The sequence below is a fragment of the Saimiri boliviensis genome, chromosome 1, assembly GCF_048565385.1.
Source record: "Saimiri boliviensis isolate mSaiBol1 chromosome 1, mSaiBol1.pri, whole genome shotgun sequence".
Classification (NCBI taxonomy): Eukaryota; Metazoa; Chordata; class Mammalia; order Primates; family Cebidae; genus Saimiri; species Saimiri boliviensis.
This window is the reverse complement of record NC_133449.1, coordinates 1,582,961-1,606,629: the sequence shown is the minus strand read 5'-3', so window position 1 is coordinate 1,606,629 and position 23,669 is coordinate 1,582,961. Positions and strand designations below refer to the sequence as shown.

Genomic DNA, 23,669 nt, shown 5'->3' with positions numbered 1-23,669 from the left:
CCTGTCTCCCCACCTGCAGCTCCTGGCCCCTCAATACCATTCACAAACAGAAGGCAAGTGGAAAATGCCAGGGAGGTTCAGGAGCAGAAGATGGGAGCCGCTCCCTGCATTTCTGAGGATCACACTGAGCAGGGCCGGGCCACATGCGCCGTAGACCAACCAGGAGAGGTGGCAGCTGCGCTCAGAGTCTTCTTTTAACTTGGTCCAGCAAAACCCTGCGGCAGGCATCTCTGAGGGCTCAGCCAGCATCTTCCAGGTCCTGGGTGCACTCACACTCACCCTGAGCCTCCGCAAATTGCATTCTGGCATTCTATTCTTTCAGAAACCGTCGCCAGGCACCTGTCCTGTCTCCAGCACCATCCCCTCATGGGAATACAGAGCCGTGAACAAAAAAGTGCATTTTAATTCTTGCCCTCAAGAATATACTTTCTTCTCATTAAACTTTACAAACACAGTCCATTCACTACTTTATTCTCATTTCACAAGTGAGCAAGCAGGAATGTGTAAGTCTCTCCTAGCCAGCTCCACGTCCTGTGTGTGTTTGCACAGGGTGAGGTTGATGGGCCTCCCGGCTTCACAAAGGACTTGCCGGATGTAACCACCTGACTGCAGAGTCTACCTGGCTGCAGGAAACCCTGTGCCTCAGGCTCCGTGCATCCAGCCGCCGGAAGGGGAAAGTCACCTTAAAATCCAAGCGTCCTGTTTTAGGAGCGCCTTAACAGATCTGTGGAGAACTTCGTACTCTACAAATGAAAATCTTCAGCCCACCATGAGAGGTGGATTTACGGAGAAGCGAGGGAAGCAGAAGTGCGGGTGCCCGCTCCGGCTGGACTTGCAGGGCGTCCTGCTGCCATCTGCTGGGGAGGGAGGAGGGGGCCCAGGAGGGGTGCCCCAGAGCGGGACCACTGCCAGGCCCCATCAGGGAGGCCTGAAGAGGAGTCTATTTCCTCAGGAAACGGAGGGGTTTGTTCACTCCCACACTAAAGAGAGCTTGAAGGGCACAGGGATTTCCTATGAAAACAGCAGCAGCCAGGGTTGGAGGCCCCATCAGAGAGCAGCAGTACCAACATCTAGCACTGAATGAATGAACAAGGATAAACAGCAAAGGGAACCACGAGCCAGGACTCTCTCAGGGACTGTCGGATTCCCGGGGTTGCAGTTGGGGTGAGCAGGAGAAGCCAGGGCACCACCGTGCCCACCCTACCATGCCACCTGGCTCCCAGAGGTGTCTGTTCCTGGGGCTTCCCCAGCAAATACTGGGGATCGTCTTAGATGTTCCAGGGCTGCAAACACAGATACCACACCTCAGGCAGCGTAGAAACCAGAAATGTATTCCTCTAAGTTCTGGAGACGGGAATTCCAGGACCAGGGCTCCAGCAGTTTCGGTGTCCGGTGAGAGCTGTGCCTTGTCACTCTGTCCTCACACGGGAGAGGGGCTGAAGGGGCTCTTTGGGTCCCTGTTGTGAGGGCCCAGCTCCCATCACGAGGGCTCCTTACGCAGGGCTTCGTCACCTCCCGCAAGCCCCTCCTCCTCACACTGTCACGATGGGGGCAGGATTTCAGTGTATGGATTTTCAGGGGACACAGTCAGGCAACGGCAATGATTTTTTAGAATTTTATGAATATTCTAATATAGTTGTGAGGTGCAAACAGCACATAAAAAAATCACAGCTTAGACCTGTGGTGTGGATGAAGTACAGTGAAAATGTTTTCCCACGTCACCTGCACCAGTACAGAGTGTTTCTAGATGTATCCCTAACACGTCACCACACCACTCATGGACAGGGTCCACTAGCACTTAATATACAAGTGAAAGGGATATTACGGACATACAGAGCATAAACACGTATGTCATATACATACATGAAACATTGTAGGCCGGGCACGGTGGCTCAGGCCTGTAATCCCAGCACTTTGGGAGACCAAGGTGGGCAGATCACCTGAGGTCAGGAGTTCGAGACCAGCCTGGCCAACATGGCAAAACCCCGTCTCTACTAAAAATACAAAAATTAGCCGGGCGTAGTGGCAGATGCCTGTAATCCCAGCTTCTCACAAGGCTGAGGCAGGAGAATCACTGCACTCCAGCCTGGTCAACAGAGCGAGCCCCGTCTCAACGACAACAACGTTATATGCAGAAGTTTTTCACCTCCCCCATAGTTAAGACCAGGTGGCCCCTGGCCTTTAGCACAGTGAGGCCACCGGTTGACCCTGGGCTGGGTATGTCCAGGAGCCCCTGGGAGGGAGGGAAGGCCCCTCAGAGGCCGAGAACTCGTGAGGAAGCCGGGGCATGGACTGCGGGGAAGAGGCGCTCTGCACACAGGACATGCCATCGTTAGCACACACCCAGAAGGACAGATAGAAAAGGAGGCAGAGGCCCCTTCCTGCCCCGGAGTCCGCCAGCCGCATCTACCACATGCACTGTGGAGCGCTGGGGCCGACAAACCAGCAGCTGAGAAAAGTGAAGAGACACCAGAAGTTTGAAAACAGGCTGAATAGTTGGTGACATTAGAAAGCTGGCTAAAATGTGGGGGTGGGATAAGGTTGTTGTACCCTGCGTTCGCATCTGAGGCTGGGGGAGCAGGAGGAGCCCAGGTGACTTGCCGTGAGAGATAGCGACTGGACTCGGGGGTGAGTTCCCTCTTCTGCTCTCTCTACTTTCATACATTTGAAATTAACTTTTAAACCCACCCTTTCTAGAAGCTTGATGCTTTCCATAATAAAGAAGATTCTTAAGCAATTGTGTCCCTCTATAAAAGTTCCGAAAAGCTCCGAAAGTTCTGCAGCACAGGGCAGGATTCCTCCCATCTCAGCGCCCTACTCCCAGAACCTGCACGAGAGGCAGCCCCAGCCGAGTGCCCACGACTGGCACACAGCACGTGCGTGAGTGCACGGACACACACACATGCACGCACGTACACGAACCCCAGGTGTGCGTAACTGGTCATACTGTGCGCATCGGTCTTTTTCCTTTTTCTCAATTTCAGACAGCCTTTGCTGGCAACCGACCTAATAAAATAATGCTCTTCTATGCCTTGCTCACCACCGCTTCCCTGCAGGGCTGGGGGCATCAGACAGTTGACTAATGGCCGTCCCATGTCTCGTCCACAGCTTGTCAGGATGCCCAAGAGCCACGTCAGCGATGAAGAAGGCAAAGCTTTCTGGAGAGCAGATGCTGACCATCAAACAGCGAGCCAGCAACGGTGAGCACCCCCAGCCCTCGGGGCACACACGTCCAGGAATGCCCAGTGGGCATGGCCACACCAGCTCTGTGTCCTTTAACCATTACGGCACACTTTTCTTAGAAAGCAGAGGCAGGGATGATGCTGGCCCTATCATCTATAAAGCTAAATAACTTGAGAAGAAAGCAGCCTTTCTCAAAACCATCTCCCTGCTTCACGGACTTCACTACTCACCAGCATCACAAGCCCGAGTCCTGAGGGTCTCTCCGGCTCCCTGGAACCTCAGGGCGCCCACATTTCTGCCTGTGTCCCTCAGGCTCTCATCCTGGGTTTCTCCACCCAAAAGCAGCTTTGGGACCCCCAGGCCACAGATAACAAGGACGGCCCCCTCCCCCCTCCCCTCACTCTTGCACGTCTGGTACCTGGTTTTCTTGATTCCACCTGCAAATCTGTTTTGTTCTGAGGGTCTCTCTTGCCACCAACTGACACAGGTGTGTAAAGAATTCTGCAGAGGAGGCCGGGCGCGGTGCCTCACGCCTGTAATCGAGGCACTTTGGAGGCCAAGGCGGGCAGATCACCTGAGGTCAGGAGTTCAATACCTGACCAACATGGTGAAACCCTGCCTTTAAAAAAAAATTAAAATTAAAAATTAAAAGAATTCTGCAGAGAAAGACTGGGGGCCTCTGGAGGAGCAGGAGAGAGGAGGGCCAGTAAGGCCTTAGAAACAGCCACAGCCCCCTCATGATCCGGCGACCCTGTTTGCAAGTTCACCTCCCTGCTGAAATTCCTCTGCAGTCACAGGCAATGATCTCGGTGCTTGTGTAGTTACTCCTGTGCGTTCACAGAGCAGGGGACACCTGGGTTTCCCAGCAGAGGTGGGACAAGGCAAGGCTCGGCCCTCTTGTCTCAGGCTAAATAAGGGTCCTTCCCGCGGTCTGTTTAGCACCCTGTGTTATGTATTTTGCCCTTTTGGTCGGTGACTTTGCTGTGTCACCTGCCCCCAGATAAACAGCCAAAGTGTCTGGTTTCCCTCAGTGCAGGGGGCTGTGATGTGCCTGCAGGGAAACCATGCCTGTTAGCCAGGCTCCCTGCAGACAGGAGTCACCGTTGTGACTGGTGGCCGTGAGATCAATGTTAAGGAATCCACATTATCTATTAAATAAGTTGTCTTTAAATGGGAGCACACACAAAATAGGCATATGAGTCCATCTCACACTGCCGTGAAGAAATACCCAAGACTGTGTCATTTATAAAGGAAAGAGGATTGATGACTCACAATTCTACACGGCTGGGAGGTCGCAGGAAACCTACACTCATGGCAGAAGGGGCAGCAAACGCGTCCTACTTCACAAGGCAGCAGGAGAGAGAGGTGCAGAGTGAAGTGAGAAAAGCCCTAGTAAAACCAGAGACACTGGGGAACTCAGTATCACGAATGGCTCGGAGGTAACTGGGGGAACTGAGTATCACGAACGAACAGCACAGAGGTAACTAGGGGAACTGAGTATCACGAACAGCTCGGAGGTAACTGGGGGAACTCCGTATCACGAACAGCACAGAGGTAACTAGGAGAACTCAGTATCAGGAGTGGCACGGAGGTAACTGGGAGAACTCAGTATCAGGAGTGGCACGGAGGTAACTGGGAGAACTCAGTATCACGAACAAGCAGCACGGAGGTAACTGGGAGAACTCAGTATCACGAGCAGCATGGAGGTAACTGGGAGAACTCAGTATCACGAGCAGCATGGAGGTAACTGGGAGAACTCAGTATCACGAGCAGCATGGAGGTAACTGGGAGAACTCAGTATCACGAACAAGCAGCACGGAGGTAACCGGGAGAACTCAGTATCACAAACAAGCAGCACGGAGGTAACTGGGAGAACTCAGTATCACGAGCGGCATGGAGGTAACTGGGAGAACTCAGTATCACGAGCAGCACGGAGGTAACTGGGAGAACTCAGTATCACGAGCGGCATGGAGGTAACTGGGAGAACTCAGTATCACGAGCAGCACGGAGGTAACTGGGAGAACTCAGTATCACGAATGAACAGCACGGAGGTAACTGGGAGAACTCAGTATCACGAGCAGCATGGAGGTAACTGGGAGAACTCAGTATCACGAACAAGCAGCACGGAGGTAACTGGGAGAACTCAGTATCACGAGCGGCATGGAGGTAACTGGGAGAACTCAGTATCACGAACAGCACGGAGGTAACTGGGAGAACTCAGTATCACGAACAGCACGGAGGTAACTGGGAGAACTCAGTATCACGAATGAACAGCACGGAGGTAACTGGGAGAACTCAGTATCACGAACAGCACGGAGGTAACTGGGAGAACTCAGTATCACGAGCGGCATGTAGGTAACTGGGAGAACTCAGTATCACGAATGAACAGCACGGAGGTAACTGGGAGAACTCAGTATCACGAACAGCACGGAGGTAACTGGGAGAACTCAGTATCACAAACAGCACGGAGGTAACTGGGAGAACTCAGTATCACGAGCAGCACGGAGGTAACTGGGAGAACTCAGTATCACGAGCAGCACGGAGGTAACTGGGAGAACTCAGTATCACGAGCGGCATGGAGGTAACTGGGAGAACTCAGTATCACGAACAGCACGGAGGTAACTGGGAGAACTCAGTATCACGAACAAGCAGCACGGAGGTAACTGGGAGAACTCAGTATCACGAGCAGCACGGAGGTAACTGGGAGAACTCAGTATCACGAACAGCACGGAGGTAACTGGGAGAACTCAGTATCACGAGCAGCACGGAGGTAACTGGGAGAACTCAGTATCACGAGCAGCACGGAGGTAACTGGGAGAACTCAGTATCACGAACAGCACGGAGGTAACTGGGAGAACTCAGTATCACGAACAAGCAGCACGGAGGTAACTGGGAGAACTCAGTATCACGAGCAGCACGGAGGTAACTGGGAGAACTCAGTATCACGAACAGCACGGAGGTAACTGGGAGAACTCAGTATCACGAGCAGCACGGAGGTAACTGGGAGAACTCAGTATCACGAACGGCACGGAGGTAACTGGGAGAACTCAGCATCACGAGCGGCACGGAGGTAACTGGGAGAACTCAGCATCACGAGCGGCACGGAGGTAACTGGGAGAACTCAGTATCACGAGCGGCACGGAGGTAACTGGGAGAACTCAGTATCACGAGCGGCATGGAGGTAACTGGGAGAACTCAGTATCACGAACAAGCAGCACGGAGGTAACTGGGAGAACTCAGTATCAGGAGCAGCACGGAGGTAACTGGGAGAACTCAGTATCAGGAGCAGCATGGAGGTAACTGGGAGAACTCAGTATCAGGAGCAGCATGGAGGTAACTGGGAGAACTCAGTATCACGAATGAACAGCACGGAGGTAACTGGGAGAACTCAGTATCACGAATGAACAGCACGGAGGTAACTGGGAGAACTCAGTATCACGAACGAGCAGCACGGAGGTAACTGGGAGAACTCAGTATCACGAACGAGTAGCATGGAGGTAACTGGGAGAACTCAGTATCAGGAACAGCACGGAGGTAACTGGGAGAACTCAGTATCACGAACGAGCAGCATGGAGGTAACTGGGAGAACTCAGTATCAGGAACAGCACGGAGGTAACTGGGAGAACTCAGTATCATGAGAGGCTCGGAGGTAACTGGGAGAACTCAGTATCATGAGAGGCTCGGAGGTAACTGGGAGAACTCAGTATCATGAGAGGCTCGGAGGTAACTGGGAGAACTCAGTATCACGAATGAGCAGCACGGAGGTAACTGGGAGAACTCAGTATCACGAACGAGCAGCATGGAGGTAACTGGGAGAACTCAGTATCACGAGCAGCATGGAGGTAACTGGGAGAACTCAGTATCACGAGCAGCACGGAGGTAACTGGGAGAACTCAGTATCAGGAGCAGCACGGAGGTAACTGGGAGAACTCAGTATCAGGAGCAGCATGGAGGTAACTGGGAGAACTCAGTATCACGAGCGGCATGGAGGTAACTGGGAGAACTCAGTATCACGAATGAACAGCACGGAGGTAACTGGGAGAACTCAGTATCACGAATGAACAGCACGGAGGTAACTGGGAGAACTCAGTATCAGGAGCAGCCTGGATGTAACTGGGAGAACTCAGTATCATGAACAAGCAGCACGGAGGTAACTGGGAGAACTCAGTATCACGAACAAGCAGCACGGAGGTAACTGGGAGAACTCAGTATCAGGAGCGGCATGGAGGTAACTGGGAGAACTCAGTATCACGAATGAACAGCACGGAGGTAACTGGGAGAACTCAGTATCACGAATGAACAGCACGGAGGTAACTGGGAGAACTCAGTATCAGGAGCAGCATGGAGGTAACTGGGAGAACTCAGTATCACGAGCGGCATGGAGGTAACTGGGAGAACTCAGTATCACGAATGAACAGCACGGAGGTAACTGGGAGAACTCAGTATCACGAATGAACAGCACGGAGGTAACTGGGAGAACTCAGTATCAGGAGCAGCATGGAGGTAACTGGGAGAACTCAGTATCACGAACAAGCAGCACGGAGGTAACTGGGAGAACTCAGTATCACGAACAAGCAGCACGGAGGTAACTGGGAGAACTCAGTATCACGAATGAACAGCACGGAGGTAACTGGGAGAACTCAGTATCACGAATGAACAGCACGGAGGTAACTGGGAGAACTCAGTATCACGAGCAGCATGGAGGTAACTGGGAGAACTCAGTATCACGAGCAGCACGGAGGTAACTGGGAGAACTCAGTATCACGAACAAGCAGCACGGAGGTAACTGGGAGAACTCAGTATCACGAATGAACAGCACGGAGGTAACTGGGAGAACTCAGTATCACGAATGAACAGCACGGAGGTAACTGGGAGAACTCAGTATCACGAGCAGCATGGAGGTAACTGGGAGAACTCAGTATCACGAGCAGCACGGAGGTAACTGGGAGAACTCAGTATCACGAATGAACAGCACAGAGGTAACTGGGAGAACTCAGTATCACGAGCAGCACGGAGGTAACTGGGAGAACTCAGTATCACGAGCAGCACGGAGGTAACTGGGAGAACTCAGTATCACGAGCGTCATGGAGGTAACTGGGAGAACTCAGTATCACGAGCAGCACGGAGGTAACTGGGAGAACTCAGTATCACGAATGAACAGCACGGAGGTAACTGGGAGAACTCAGTATCACGAGCAGCATGGAGGTAACTGGGAGAACTCAGTATCACGAGCAGCACGGAGGTAACTGGGAGAACTCAGTATCATGAACGAGCAGCACGGAGGTAACTGGGAGAACTCAGTATCAGGAGCAGCACGGAGGTAACTGGGAGAACTCAGTATCACGAGCAGCACGGAGGTAACTGGGAGAACTCAGTATCATGAACGAGCAGCACGGAGGTAACTGGGAGAACTCAGTATCAGGAGCAGCACGGAGGTAACTGGGAGAACTCAGTATCATGAGAGGCTCGGAGGTAACTGGGAGAACTCAGTATCACGAGAGGCTTGGACGCAACCTTTCCCAGGATTCGATTCCTTCCCCCCACGTCCCTCCCACGACATGTGGGGATTAAACTCAAGATGAGATTTTGGTGAGGACACAGCCAAATCATATTAACAGGGGTTTTTAATGATCCATTGACAAAAATGGGACCAGAGGCCGGCAGGAGGCTGGCCCCGTGTTTCCAGAAGCAAGGATTCTTCTCTCAGTCTGCGTGCAGGTGATTTTGCAGCGCAGAGCCCCTGGGAATAATTAGATCAGCTGTAATCTGTAGCCACTGAGCTGACTGGTCCCCTTCTCAGCAGAAGCCCAGCCTCCCCTTCTCAGCTCACACTTACAAGATGCACCCCTAATTTTGTATTCCTAAAAGGAGCCAGCCTGGGCTGAAGGCCCTCAGACCTGTGATGCACAGATCTGTTCTAGAAAGCTGGCCCTGGGAGAGCCCGGGGCCCGGCTGCTGTACCTTTACCAAAGGGCACCTCCTCCCCAAATCCACCGAGACTGAGCCACACCTGAGCAGCTCCCAAGCAGGCAGGCATGGGGCCCCCAGCTGCAGACACGGGAGTCTCCTCTCATCTGACTGTGATTGGTCCTGAGAACAGCTTGATAAGCCTGAATGTCCCCGGGTCTGAAGGGTTCCCTCTCCCAGCAGCAGCATTCCTATTACCGCTGCACACAGGGACACACCAACTTGGACGGATAAAGACGAGCAGTTGGTCTGTGAATATAAACTAGAGCAGGTGTCCCCAAACTTTTTACACAGGGGCCAGTTCACTGTCCCTCAGACTGTTGGAGGGCCGCCACATACTGTGCTCCTCTCACTGACCACCAGTGAAAGAGGTGCCCCTTCCTGAAGGGCAGCGGTGGGTTGGGGGCCGGATAAATGGCTTCAGGGGGCCACATGCGGCCCGTGGGCCGTAGTTTGGGGACGCCTGAACTAGAGAAACCAGCAACTGGGCTTCATCCCACCATTCACCGGAAGAGTCATCAGCTTCCTGACAGGTGTCCTCAGAGGCTGGGGCCCCTGGAGCCAGCGTCCTGTCTCCCAGGCCAGGCCTGGCAGTGTCTGCCTTCCAGCATACCCTGACCAGCTTCACACTCTCTCCCACGGCTGCAGTCCCAAGCATCGTAAGGTCCCCCAGTGTGGACCCCGCTTTGAGACACCAGGAGAGATAGCCAATCTTCACTTCCCAGTTACTATGGAGCAGTGTTCCTTGCCAGAAAGAAAACACTGCCTGAGCTCCATCTACATGCTGGGTGGTTTTCAAAATACTTAGCGGGCATTTCACCCCCAAAAAACCCTGGATTCGAGTGGAAATCCTTAAATAAATTGATTTGAGTTCACGTCCCTTTGTTCCCCATTCATGAAGGAAGTGCAGTTAGGTTATGGAGGCCAGTTCAAATCAGAAAAGGAAAGAGGGCATGGAGAGACCTGGCGATCCTGGAGGAGGGCCGTTCACGCCTGGGCTGGTTCCCCCGGGCAGCGGTGGGCAGATTTCTCAGCTGACCGCCTCGTCGTCGGTGGGCCTGAGTCGGCCTTTAGGGCACCAGACATCCCTATTACTGCCGCACGCAAGGGGTTCATTCAGAAAAACCAGCGCTAACTCGGAGGGCTAAAGACGAGCAGCTGGTCTGTGACTATAAACTGGAAGAACCAACAGCTGGGCGTCACCACGGGAAACCGGCCGCTACACGGGCCTCCCGGGGTCGCCGCCCACCCGCCGGGCCCAGCTCCTACTGCTGGGCAGCCTTCAGCCAGGTCCCTGCATTTCACCCAAGTTGCTGCACACACCGTTCCTGTAGTGCTAAGATTTAGGACAGAAACAGGTTCCCCTGCTGCAGATCTTAATGCATGCCTGTCCCTCCGTGGGTAAAAGAGTCGAGCTGCAGGGCACTGGGAGAGCGGGTGGGGGAAGTGGGTCCCACCCAGGTCTTCCTAAGTCCGGGTGTGTGCTGAGTCCGTGCGGTCAATTCCCGGCATGTTCGCACCGAACCAAGGAGGCTCCTACTAACGCCCAGAGCACAGCTGTGTGCTCAGCCGTCATTTCTGTCTGTGTAGCGAGTCCAGGCAAGGCCAGGGGACTTTTCTGCTGCTCTTCAGGGGTCCGAGGCACAGCATGCAGTGTCACTGCTGTGATGCCATTCTTCACATCCGAGGCTCTGTGTTCCTGCTGCCCTTGCTACAGGTGTGGAAAAGACAATCCTTCTCTTTTTCCTTTTTTCTCTTTTTTTTGGACAGGGTCTCACTCTGTCACCCAGGCTGGAGAGCAGTAGCACGATCTTGGCTTACTGCAGCCTCCGCCTCCTGGGCTCAACAACCCTCCCACTGCAGCCTCCTGAGTAGCTGGAACTACAGATGTGTACCACCACACCCAGCTAATTTTCGTATTTTTGATAGAGGTGGTAGAGATGGGGTTTTGTCTTGTTGCCCAGGCCACCTCAAACTCCTGAGGTCAAGCAATTTGCCTGCCTCTGCCTCCCAAAGTGCTAGGATTACAGGTATGTGCCACTATGCCTGGCCTTAAATATTTTAAGAGATTCAAAGTCTCACTATGTTGCCCAGGCTGGTCTTGAACTCCTGAGCTCAAGTGATCTGCCCACTTCGGCTTCCCAAAGTGCAGGGACTACAGGCAGGCGCCACCACGCCCGGCCTTCTCTTCTTTCCTATCCTGAGGGTAAACCCTTTCCAGGGGTCACTTTTACACCTTCAGAGTAACAAGACTGCTCAGCAGCTTCCCTGCGTGTGAGGCCTGGACACTGTGCTGGAAAGAGAAGTCACCGGGGCCCACCGCGGGGCACTGACCTGGCCGAGAAGGGCCTGGCACTGGATTTTGGCTCTTTCTCTTGAGCATTTGTCTGAAAGAAAAGCAGGTTTTCTACATGTCCCTGAAGTTCCCTTCTGGCTCTGAAGTATTTTTCTTTCTTTTTAAAGTTTAGGGACGAGCTTCCTCTCATGTGTCCCCACGACAGGTGATATTATTTTCTTTATCCGTGGAGTGATCTCATCATGCGTGAGCACTCAGCCCAGCCCGAGCCGCCGACCTGACTCTGTTAGCGAGTCTCCCTTCAGAACGCTTTTGCAGACCTTTGCTGGATGCCTCTTAGCGCCTTGGCACCCTGGCTGAAGTTGCACCATTAGTGACTTTTTGAGGGGATGGGGCAGGGGCAGTCTCTAGGAGAGAAGGAAACAAGATCATGCTTTGTTCTTTCCTTTGACTGTCAAAGCAGAAAGCAAGCTAGGGAAAGGAGCTCCAGCCCTGAAAATGAGCCCACCCACCCAGAGGCCTCCTCTCCCTGAGGGTCTTCACACCCACCCAGAGGCCTCCTCTTCCTGAGTGGGCTTCATGCCTAGGCACATGTTTCTGGGGACTCACAGTATGTCCCAGGGATGTGGCTGTGGACAGTTCTACAAAATTAGGCCTTCCTCTTCCACAGCCCCTCATCCTCCAGAATCTCATGGGCCGAGAGAGCAGCTGTGACCTGCCAATCCTTCCCTGGCATTTCTCTGTCTCCCTCCTCTGCCTTACAAAGGACTGGTGTGCTGCACGGACCTGCAATGGGTGGCCCCAGGACTCAGGAGTTCCCAGGCTCCCACAAGGGGCCATTGGTGACCACTTGGGCCTAAGGGGGTCCCCCAGGACAGAGCAGAGCTGAGGAAGTAATATCCACCCACCCATCACTCCCAGAACAAAATTAGAGATGAAAGGTTGTCATGGGACCCATGTCAAGACTTTTATTTGGATTTAAAATGACACTGACTTCAGTCAGAACAGCTGACCTGGTCTAGCAGATCAACTAGGTAACAAACGCTGGTTTGTCTTTGAGCTTGACATTTCTCATAAATTCTCGAAAGTAAACATCCTGACCTAAGGTTTTTGATAGAAATATGTTGAAGGCTAACCTGCCGAAGAATAGAGTAAAATATGCATATATATGTTGAAAGCACTCTGCGAGACGGGGGCCCTGGGCACGTGCTTGGGAAGAGTCCAGCGTGATGCTCCAGAGGCAGAGTCACCTCGCCCGTGTTCTGCTGCCTCCTTGACGCCGAGTGTTCTGAAGGCATTTGGATGCTTGCAATTTCACAGAAGCTTGTGGAGAAGGGTTCTCAAATGATACATCCGTTCATGATTTAGTTGCTTTACAAATTGGGTTGTTTTTGCTTTGGGTATTTTTATCTTGAAGTTGTAACATATTTTTTTTTCATCTCACTAAAAGCAGCACCTAAGGCCCAGTCCCACTAACCCATCACTTTACTCTCATCCTTCCAACGTCTCAGTAGAGAGGAGCCTCCGCCTCTGTTCCGCCGATGTCAGTGGGGTTTCTGGGGTGCTCTTGGGCCTCAGCCTCTGGCTGATCGCACCCCTTCTGCCCCTCTGTCGGCAGTGCTTGAAAACAGCATCTACTCGCTGGAAGCCTCCTCGGAGGCTGGGGCCGGATGTGTTTTCCATGTGTTTTGAGTGAAGGTCCATTGTGGGGCCATATGACCAATGAGAACAGCAATCTCAAATCCTGAGTGTTTTAGGGTAATTGGGTTCGCAAATCTCCTGCTCTCCTTCTGTGTATGCCCAATTGTGTGAGGTCGAGTGATCACAATAGAAAGGAATCTTTATCTGTTTGGCATTGGCAGAAGAGTGTTGCCAGTAACCAGACACAGCTGGCCAGGGAAACAGGTGTCCAAATGCCCTTTGTCACTACAGGCACCAGGGCCCTCTGCTCAGCTATGCCAAGACTGGTCCATGTGGCCCCATGGACCTCAGCAGGGCGGCAGTCACGCACCAGGGTCACTCAGATAGTCAGGTGCACACCTGGCCAAGGTCGTCATTCTGGCAGAGTTTACAAATTGGGAATTCTGTTAATTAATACATGTTTTTTAATCACTAAATGTCAAATATTCCGAGAGACCTTTCGTGGCCACCTCCCTCCAGCCAGCTCCCACGTCCCTCTCTCCCACGTCCCGCAGCGTCCTGTTGGCGGATGGGGAGAGGTCAGCCTCGGCAGTTCCCAGACCACACTTGCGTCACACGTCTGCTGTCCATTTTCCTACCCAGAACCTAAGCTGAGTGAGGGCAGGGATGACCCAGCCACAGAGGTGCCTGCAGAGCCTGGCTCCAAGCCTGGGGTGTTTGCAGCATGACTGATGCAGAGAGCACTTGAGAGAAAGAATACAAGCAGGAGAAAACAGACGGGCCAGGCTCAGCAAAGCAGCACCTAGGACCACACGGCTTCTGCCTCCGGTCCCAGGGACACACCTGAGACCCAGGGTAACTGGCCCGGGAGTGTGACGCTCCCTGCCCGGGTCTCTCAGTTGATTGTTTCTTTTTGTGGGGGCCTTAGGCAGGGAAGGGGCAGTGGCAGGGAACAGAAAGACACAGAGGTTGTGATTATTTTTTTCTTTCTAATTCAAGGGTATATTTTCTGAGCAAATTCAATTACAAATATAAAAGGAACAAAGACAACTCCCAAAACTTTAACTCTGACATTTTTGTATATAATAGTTTTAACATACTAATATTCATTATTACAGGTATAGAAAACGATGAAGAAATCAAACAATTAGATGAAGAAATCAAGGAGCTCAATGAATCCAATTCCCAGATGGAAGCTGATATGATTAAACTCAGAACTCAGGTAACAGTTTTTGAAGCCCTCAATTTTAGCTCTAGCACGCGCTATTACAGGGCGTGAAATCGGCTTTGGGGAGAGCGGCCGCTGCGTCTTCTTGGCTCTTTTATTTCCTTCGTTTTTCCACCTAATGATCTTGCTCTTCCGTGGACGTCATTCCGTGGCAGTGCTCGCTGTAACAGGGGCCATGGTCCACTAGCTTTCAGTCTGCCTGTGTGTTTGTGTTTTTAATAAAGTGCATTTGTGAATAGGAATTTTCATAGGATCACCTGTTCCTGCAAACAATGAAGGTTTTCCTTCCAAGATACTTCAGGTCCTCGTGTTATTTAGTCTCTGTCTTACATGTATAGTGACAGCCTATGTTCCTGTGTTCCCAGAGTTTAAAACAAGCAGTGCCTGCCACTTAGGACTCCTGGGTGCCTGGGGTTTGAGGAAGCGGCCCCAGTGACTTGTGGCTGTCCACAAGGGATAGATGGCAGCTCTCACACCAGCTGCGGGTGAAGCACTGGCCGCGGGGGCTCGGCTTAGAGGTGCGGCCTGGATCCAAGCCCTGGAGAACAGATGCGTGTTTTCTTGTCCACTCGGACCCAAGAGAAAGGCAGACTTCTCCCAGTGCCCCATGACACGTTCAAGTCACACTGACCCAGGATTGCAGGGCTGCGCACGGAGCCCACACCAGAGATGACGCGGGGCCGCAGGCCTGTCCCGAGACCCAGCCTTGAGATGACTGATAAGTGTGTGTCCACGCCCCGACGTTCTTCCTGGAATGGGAGCGGAGGGAGGGATGTCCCCGTCAGTGCTCAGGCCTGCGGCCCCGTGATGAGGGTCCCACACAGGGAGGGGTCCAGACTTAAATCCAGTAAAGAACAGATCCAAGAGAAGGAAAAAGGAAACTCCGTCCACGCCTTTAAACTTCACACCTGTGCAGATGGGGGAGCCCATCCCTGCCACTCTCTGCGAAACAGGCTGTGTGTCTCAAGCCCAGGAGTGCTCTTCTTAAAACTTTGAAAGGGGCTTTCCACTGTTCAGTTGTAAGAATTCAGATTATGACAAACGCAATGTTATTTAATTGAGAAGAGGAGTTTTCCAATTTGGAATGTGTTCAAACACTATTTGGTCCAATTAGTGCAAGCGGCACAATTCCTCTGTGGCTGAAAGATCCAGACACCATTACGCTTGGCAGCTTGAAAAGAGGGAGCCTGCCTCAGGCTCTGCGCCTCATGCAGACGCAATCAGAAGTCCCAACGCCCAGTCACAACCGAGTCTAACCCAAGCTTCCTCCCGGGGCAGCCCAGAACCAGCAGAACAGCTGGCCCAGGTGCCTGTGGGCTCTGTTGCTTCCCCAGCCCCCTCAGAGGGATTCAGTGCGGCCTCAGCTTCAGCGGTGGAGGCACCCAGGCCGGGCACACCCAAGCCTTGGTTCTGGACTCCAAGATTACCCGGACAGGTCTCATCCGATTCAACTCAGTTCACACCAGAGCCTGCAGCAGAGACGAGAAAAGCTCGCACCCTGCCCCAGGGGACAGCCAGAAGTCGCTTGTTATCAAAATCTGGAAAAGAAGAAGACAGCCAGCCACAGAGAAAGAGAGAGCAGGGGGTTCAAGTGCAGAGGAGCACTCGCTCCTAGCACAGGAAACGGCAGGAGCAGGAGGGTGGCTGGGAGCAGGCTGGAGGCTGGAAGGCTGCTCCCCCGCGGCCCAGGGTCAGGCTCCACACAGGGACTTGTCAGGGAGGTGGGGGCGGGGGCATCTGAGTACGAAAGCCAGGCTGTTCATGAGAAACCCCAGCTCCTGGTGCAAGGCCCGGACAGACCAGCATGAACAGCCCCGTGCAGCTTGACTGCTTCTAAGATTGGCAGGTTGGTTAATCCCACAGCCTGCAGCCCTCATCGGGTGGTGGCTCCTGTCCCTGGGCTCAGCCTCTCTGCCACTCAGCCTCCCTGGAGCACCTGCCTCCTCCCTCGGCCCTCCCACTCGAGGACGCTTACCTTGGGGTTGCGCCCTTCCACCGCCCCACTGCTGATGTCTCAGGATTCCCACCCTTTACACTTCTTCCGGAAATGTTTTCTAAACGCAGCAGGCCATCCAGGTGCTTGGTCTACGCCCGGGGTTGGCAGACATTTTCCATAAGGGACCAGATGGCACCCACTTTTGGCTTCTGCAGCCCGCAGCTGTGTTGCTGCACGACAGCCTCCCGACACGTGTGCCTGAGGCCCCGCTTCACCCGGCGGCCGTGGCGCTGCCATCGGAACTTAACGTGGCTCCTGTATGTTACAACATGCTGCTGTTCTCTTCTTTCCTGACCACGAAGAAACTCAAACGCAAACGCCGTTCTGAGCTGTCTTAGCTTTCAGTGTCAGGCCCCGGGCTAGGGCTGACCTTTCTCTGCTCCAGGTGTGGTCACGGATGCGGCCTAAGAGACGTGAGGCCCGGAAGGACGGAAGGTGCTGATGAGTCTGTAAAAATGCGGGTTTGGGCCCAGACTGGCCATCAGCCTGCTGCTGACACGGGAACCTTCTTGGGAAGTCCGAGACTGCACTGCTTCCTAGCAGCCTGAAAAACCTTCTGTGCTTCTGAAACAATCAAAGACAGAGCCCACCTTCGCCTGGAGCTCCTCCCTTTACCAGCGACCCAATTTCCCAGAAACACAGACTCAGACGTGCCCATGCACATCACCCAAGATGGCAGAGGCAACCGGCCCAGCTGCCAGCCAGGCCCCCAGACCCACTCTCGAAGCAGCCCCACCCCGTGGAAGCACCTGTGATCAGGGATGCCTTCCGAGTGCGAGGAACCACGTACCATGGCTGCTAGAGGCTGGGTTTGGAGGAAGACACCTGCCTCTGTGCCCCTCCCCAGCCTGCTCAGCCCCATCTCAGCCTGGCATCAAAGGAGGACTGGCATCAGAAGGGCTGGGCATAGGCTGGCGCCGGAGGGGCAGTGCAGAGGCCGGCATCAGAGGGTCGGGGCGGCACCCCTGCCTCGCCTTTCTCAGCAGCACTGTCTCTCACGACTGCCACAGCGTGCTGGCCAACTCCACAGCTGCTGAGAGGCCTTCCCTTTACTCCGCGCCCCTAAGAGCGGGTCAGAGGCCCCAGGAACAACAAATGTCTTCTCACTGCAAACAGGCTGCACATCGGCCTGAGTTCATGTAGTGGGCTGGGAGGGATTCCCATTTTCCAGAAAAAGAGCCCAGCATTTGCCTGGCTAGCAAGTAAGGAAGGGGCAGCCGCACCCCTGAGACACTCAGCCTCTAGCCATCCTGGAGCAAGGTCTCAGGCAAGCGAACGTGTGTCCGTGTGTAAGAAGCCTGGGGCCCCACACGTGTGGGCTGGGGTGCAGGAGATCCAGGGGCCACGGGGTGCGCTTGCAGAAGGTGAGGCTGTGGGACCTGGCAGATAGCCGTTGGTTCTGATTTCGGGTCTCCAGACATCCCCTCTGACCCTGGCCGAGGCTCGCCATGCTGCCTGGTTCAGGGGATGATCACTTTCCAGAGCCACAGAGGTGCGACACAGGTGCCCTGGTAGCCAGGGCTTTCATGGGACATTCGTTCAAGCTACGTATTTCCGTTCCACTGCTGAGCGGGTCGACACAGTGGTATTTGTTCCCCTCTGAGAAAAGCAAAGCATACATTATAAGCACGGGACCCTGGTAGATGGGAGGGGACAGCCTAACTCCTGGGTCCCACAGAGATTCCTGAGCACAGGAAGACATGCCAGCCTCTGCAGGAGGGTCTGGGTTTCTCAGCGGAGAACACAGGTTGAAGGAGGAATGATCTAACGTGTGTCCCCACGAATCTTGCTGCAGCCGGAAGACGGGAGCATCCCCTGCCTTGGGCATCCCACAGGCTGCTTCTCCGCTCCACCGGGGCAGAGATGGGGTCGGAGGCCCTGGGAATAACAAATGTCTTCTCACTGCAAACACACCACACATCTCAGTGTGAGTTCATGTTGTGGGCCGGGAGCATTATTCCCATTTTCCAGAAAAAGAGTCCACAGTTTGCCTGGCTTGGATAGTAGGGAGGGGCAGCCAGACCCCTGAGACACTCAATGACGGGCAAGCCAGGCTGAGCTCATCCAGAAGGGCCTGCTGAGGGCCAGCGATGGGGAGGCCTCTGTAGGGTTCCCTGAGCACAGACAGGAGGGGCTGAGGGGCCTAAAAGAGCCACCATCTAGCAAAGCCACCAAGTACAAAGGACAGGAGCCACCCTGTGCTCAGGGAAAATACAAAGGTGCCCATCCTGCTGCTAGGCTTCCTCATGTGTATACCCTAAAACCTCAGCCCTGGGCAATGGGCCTTGCTCTGGATTAGATTCCAACACAGAAAGCCCACTGACGTCCCCTCTAGTGAGGTCCCAGCCACAGCTGCCACCAGCCATGAGTGCAGGCACCTGGCTACCCAGGAAGGGCTACAGAATGCTCTGGAAGACAAGCACTGGGCACACTGCCCCTCGGGGCCCACCCAGGAGTCGTGGGAGGGTAGGTGTCCACTCCTGAGCCTGCAAGGGGTGGCTGGGAGGGAATATTAATTTGAAAAATAATCCCAAGGAACACAAATGACAAAGTCACCCAGCACATGCATTGGAAATAAAACTGTGTGATTTTGGCGGGCTCTCCCTAGGGCACTGTCCCTACAGGAATGGGGAGGGGGGCTTCGATTAAGGAGAAGGCCCACCCTCCCCACTTCATCCTGGAGGGCGTCTCGGAGGGGCTCCAGTTTTCTAACAGAGAGTCTGGGCCTGAAGCTGGTGGCTGAGAGAACCCGGGATTTGAACCAATACAGTCAAGGGATGTCCAGAACATGGGAGGAGGCAGGACTGAGTTGGGGGGTAGAGGGCAGGTCAGGAAGCCAGCACTGGACTCTGTGGGTCGGGTTGGTCTTCCAGGGAGAGGCCCCAGAGCACGCACGGCAGAGGCCCCCTGGGTGCCCAAGGCAGACACCCCCATAGACAGGGCAGCTCCCTGCCTGCTGCGTGTGACGCTGGTCCTGTATGGTTATAGGCAGAGGCCCCGAACTCAAACCCCTTGAGTTAAATTAAATTATCTCTGGAATGTGTGAGGAAGGGTCCATGGTGGGGCTTTATCCTTATAGAAATGCAGGAAGAGCACCCCTGTGGGCACAGGGCCTGCCTGGTGCCATCTGAAGAGATACTGACACCCCCACAAGGAAGTGAACATTGGAGGGTGTGGCTGTGGCGCATTTGATTCGGGCTAGAAAGGACAAGGACTCGCATCACGTCCCCTCAGCTGGCCCGATGGGACTCAACACTGCAGTCCCATCGGGGCCAGCTGAGGGGACAGGATCGCGAGAGGGAGCAGTCTCCGCTCCCCAGCTGTCAAGTGCTATGAATCCAAAGCATAGGAGGCAGGCCCTTCAACCACAGGCTCTCACGGCCGGAGCCTTTCTCTTTTCACGAGAGGCTCCTCCTTCACGCGCAGTGGATGGCGGCCCCGGCGGTGACCGTGGGCTCCTGGGGCCGCCTGGTGTTACATGTCACACGCACTTGTGCGTTTCAGATTACCACGATGGAGAGCAACCTGAAGACCATCGAAGAGGAGAACAAGGTGATTGAGCAGCAGAACGAGTCTCTCCTCCACGAGCTGGCGAACCTGAGCCAGTCCCTGATCCACAGCCTGGCCAACATCCAGCTGCCGCACATGGTAAGTGACTGAGCTTGCAAGGCAGCACTGTGGAGCCCTCCACGTGCACAGCCTAAACTAGATGCCTTTTTTATTATTATTTTCACGGTTCTTCAACCTTTGGCAAACATTTGCGGTTACCACCCCGAAACCATACTGTTAACGGCCAGAAACGTTGGCGGGGCTGATCCCATAAACTTAAGTGTGCTCTGAGCCGGCCTTTGAAATAGTATAAAACCAGGGGCACGATGCTATGATACTATTTTATGCTTTTGTAAATTTACTATTAAGAAAATAAAAGTTGTATATGAACTACTATTTAATATCTCGTAGGATCCAATCAATGAACAAAATTTTGATGCTTACGTGACTACTTTGACGGAAATGTATACAAATCAAGATCGTTATCAGAGTCCAGAAAATAAAGCCCTACTGGAAAATATAAAGCAGGCTGTGAGAGGAATTCAGGTCTGAACAGCTGCTGTAGTGATGAAACTCTTGCTTAAAAAGGATGCCTCTTGTTTTTTGCTGCTGTAACTTACCAGAAAGTGTTCTATATTGATTTCTGTTTGAAACAGTGTTATGCTTACAAGACTTCATAATGATTTTATGTCTTGCTTTAAAAATAGTACCTGCAGAATAGTTTTTGAATACACCCACATTTTGTACGTTCCCATGTAAGCTGACAGTGTTCTGCCATGTAATGTTTATAGCTGCTGATGTATGCACATTTGGGGGTATATCTATTTCTGAAGAGGTAAGCTGATCAAAATAAATAGAGTGTAAATTCTTTTTAATGCTTTAGTGATACATGTTTTAGTATTTTGGACTGAAATGGACACACACACACACTCACACACACACACACACTCGCACACACTCACACACACACACACACACACACACACACAGCTTTGAATGATCATGTGGCCAGCAGCCACTTTTTAGACATCATCATTTTGCCTCATGTCGGAGGACTTTACGGAATTTAAGAAATACATTTTGTGTGCATATTGTTTCATAGCAAGAATTGGTTGCAAAAATGCTTTATTTTTGAACAATGCTTGGAAATATTATGTGACTTTTTTGTTTGTTTGTTTTAGGAGGATGGTGTATGGTGGGGGCAATAAATGAGTTTTTTTGCATTCCAAGGAAATGGCATATGGATTAACTGTAAGAAATGAAATAAGTAATTTATTGTAAGACAACATCAAGCCATGGAAACTTGGCAGAAGATGCAAGGCAGCTTACACAGCACTTTTAAATTAACTCCTAAGCATTACATGGTGTGACTGTGGAAACTCCAGTTAAGACAGGATCTTATCAGAGGTGGACAACATGAAGATTTCCTTTTCCGTTTTCAATAAACTTTGGAACAACCTTCCCGTATCTCCCCTAGAGTTCCGTGCCCCTCTGAACTGTCTGTCACTGCAATGTAGTTTATCAACAGAGTTTGCGTGTTTTCAATTTAAGCTAAAGATAATTTAAGAGCATTTATTTCCCCTTTTCACTTTAAAAGATTATGATTATTACTATGATTGTTACAAGTCTTCTTATTTTACACTTGAGGGATAAAGGCAAATGATTTGTGAGTCTTCTAGTTGCTGGACCGAGTTTTCTGCTGGATCTGGTGGGGAGGCGGCCAGTAAAGTCCCTCTCCTGCTGCCCCCGCCGACTTTGACTCTGAGTCAGCGTTTGGTCCTGTTCAGAGGACTCTCGCCACGACGTTTCTGTTCGACACTTGGTTGGAGACCAGTTGACCATAGAGCATTTGCAGAGCCTTGTCGTTTGATTTCTTGTGACTATTCTAAGAATGAATGCAATCAGATTTTAAAAGTAACTAAATATACTTCAGCACTTTTTTGCTTTAAACTAGACCATCTTAGACTTGTTTATACCTTTCAGATTTGATTGTTTTACTCCAAATGACTGCACTATATGTATGCATAAGACCACTTTTGAGCGCTGCGTCCCCCTTCTGAGTAGTCCTTTGACGACGTGTTGTGTTTTCTGATGTTGACTTGATTTCCATTTAATAGCACCTCTTCCTTCCATGTCTTGATGTTATGCAGGAAGTACAGACGTACTTTAAATTTTTGTTATGAAATTAAAAAAAAAAGATGGGTTTTGTAAAAATAAAAAAAAAATATTTTTAGCAGAACAGGACTTACAGGGTCATTGTCCCCACAATGTGCCAGTCGACTATTTGCACTTACCTTGTCCTATATATCCGTACGGAGGTGTGCAATTCCTCGCGTCAGTAGCCTTGTGACACCGAACCTGGATGGATTCTCGAGGGGCCCTCACGGCCCATCCGTAACGTTGCGAAGGGAGACTACAGGGATCTCACGACAAATATTCTGATACAATACTCAACCTCGGTATATATATATATGTATAAATATATGTATATCCCAGCAGCACTTTATACTGTTCACTGTACAAAAGCTTACAGTTTTCCACAAGGACTTTAATCACGAGCTGGGAAAAAGATGATGTAATTACTTCGGGGCTCCGCGGAACCTGCTGTGTACAGCGCCCCCTTTCTGTTGTGCCCTTGGTTGCAGCTGCCATGCCCAGAATGCGTTTGGAGAGCCGAAGCAAGGTGCTCGCAGCCACCTGAGGCCGTCCGCGCGGCCCAGGGCCGCAGCCGCCCGTAGGGCCGCCACCGTTCATAACAGCACATGCATTTCCCCGCCGCGTCGTGTCTGCAGCCTCTTTGCCAATATAGTAATGCTTTTAGTAGAGTACTAGATAGTATCAGTTTTGGATTCTTATTGTTATCACCTATGTACAATGGAAAGGGATTTTAAGCACAAACCTGCTGCTCATGTAACGTTGGTACATAATATCAAATCAAAAGTTATCTGTGACTATTATATAGGGATCACAAAAGTGTCACATATTAGAATGCTGACCTTTCATATGGAATTATTGTGAGTCATCAGAGTTTATTATAACTTATTGTTCATATTCATTTCTAAGTTAATTTAAGTAATCATTTATTAAGACAGAATTTTGTATAAACTATTTATTGTGCTCTCTGTGGAACTGAAGTTTGATTTATTTTTGTACTACACGGCATGGGTTTGTTGACACTTTAATTTTGCTATAAATGTGTGGAATCACAAGTTGCTGTGATACTTCATTTTTAAATTGTGAACTTTGTACAAATTTTGTCATGCTGGATGTTAACACATCTTACTCTAAATAAAAAAGGTGTTGCCACATTTGTAGCACGAAGGATCTCTAGCCCGGGTCTGCGTCATCACTCGTCTGGGAAACAGTGTCTGGGCCCTCGGGATGCTCTCGAGCCTTCACTCCAACTTAGTGGCTTTTAGCATTTTTACCAGTTTGGTTCTCAACTCTGAGGCATACAGGAGTCAGTGACTTCTCAAAAACTATGTGAGTGTCTCGGCACCCCCAGCGGGCCTGCCTTTTCCCGTTCGCTATCGCTCCTGCACCTCACTGGGCCAGGTCTTCTGAGAGGAGGACACGGCGCCTCCTGGCACAGACTCCTCTGGCAGGGAGTTCTCAGCCAGCAGGTGCAGCCGCCACACCTGGGGCATCGCCACTGTGCATGTGGCGACATCTCAGCACACCCAGCGTGGTGGGGAGTCATGTCCTTTGTAGAGTCTTTCTTCTCCTGGAATCCAATCGAGGAGCCGCACTGCTCCCAGTTGCTCCATCCCTGTCCCTGTCCCTGTCCCGGTCACCTCCTTATTACTGAG

The 23,669-nt window shown here is 52.0% G+C and overlaps 1 protein-coding gene across 16 annotated transcripts in view; it reads left to right on the top strand.

The window, feature by feature from the left end:
* Positions 1-23,181, top strand: part of MYT1L (myelin transcription factor 1 like) — a 548,393-nt gene extending 525,212 nt beyond the window's left edge. For 10 of the 16 annotated variants that reach the window (XM_039461349.2, XM_074393446.1, XM_074393437.1 and 7 more), the window contains 4 exons: positions 3,109-3,200; positions 14,206-14,315; positions 19,816-19,959; positions 20,272-23,181. In XM_039461349.2, the coding sequence (XP_039317283.1) occupies positions 3,109-3,200; positions 14,206-14,315; positions 19,816-19,959; positions 20,272-20,412 (487 nt within the window). In that variant the 3' untranslated portion in view covers positions 20,413-23,181. The remainder of the gene's footprint in view (positions 1-3,108; positions 3,201-14,205; positions 14,316-19,815; positions 19,960-20,271) is intronic. The other 6 variants (XM_039461322.2, XM_039461339.2, XM_074393478.1 and 3 more) reach the window with 3 other exon arrangements.
* Positions 23,182-23,669: the final 488 nt, after the last annotated feature.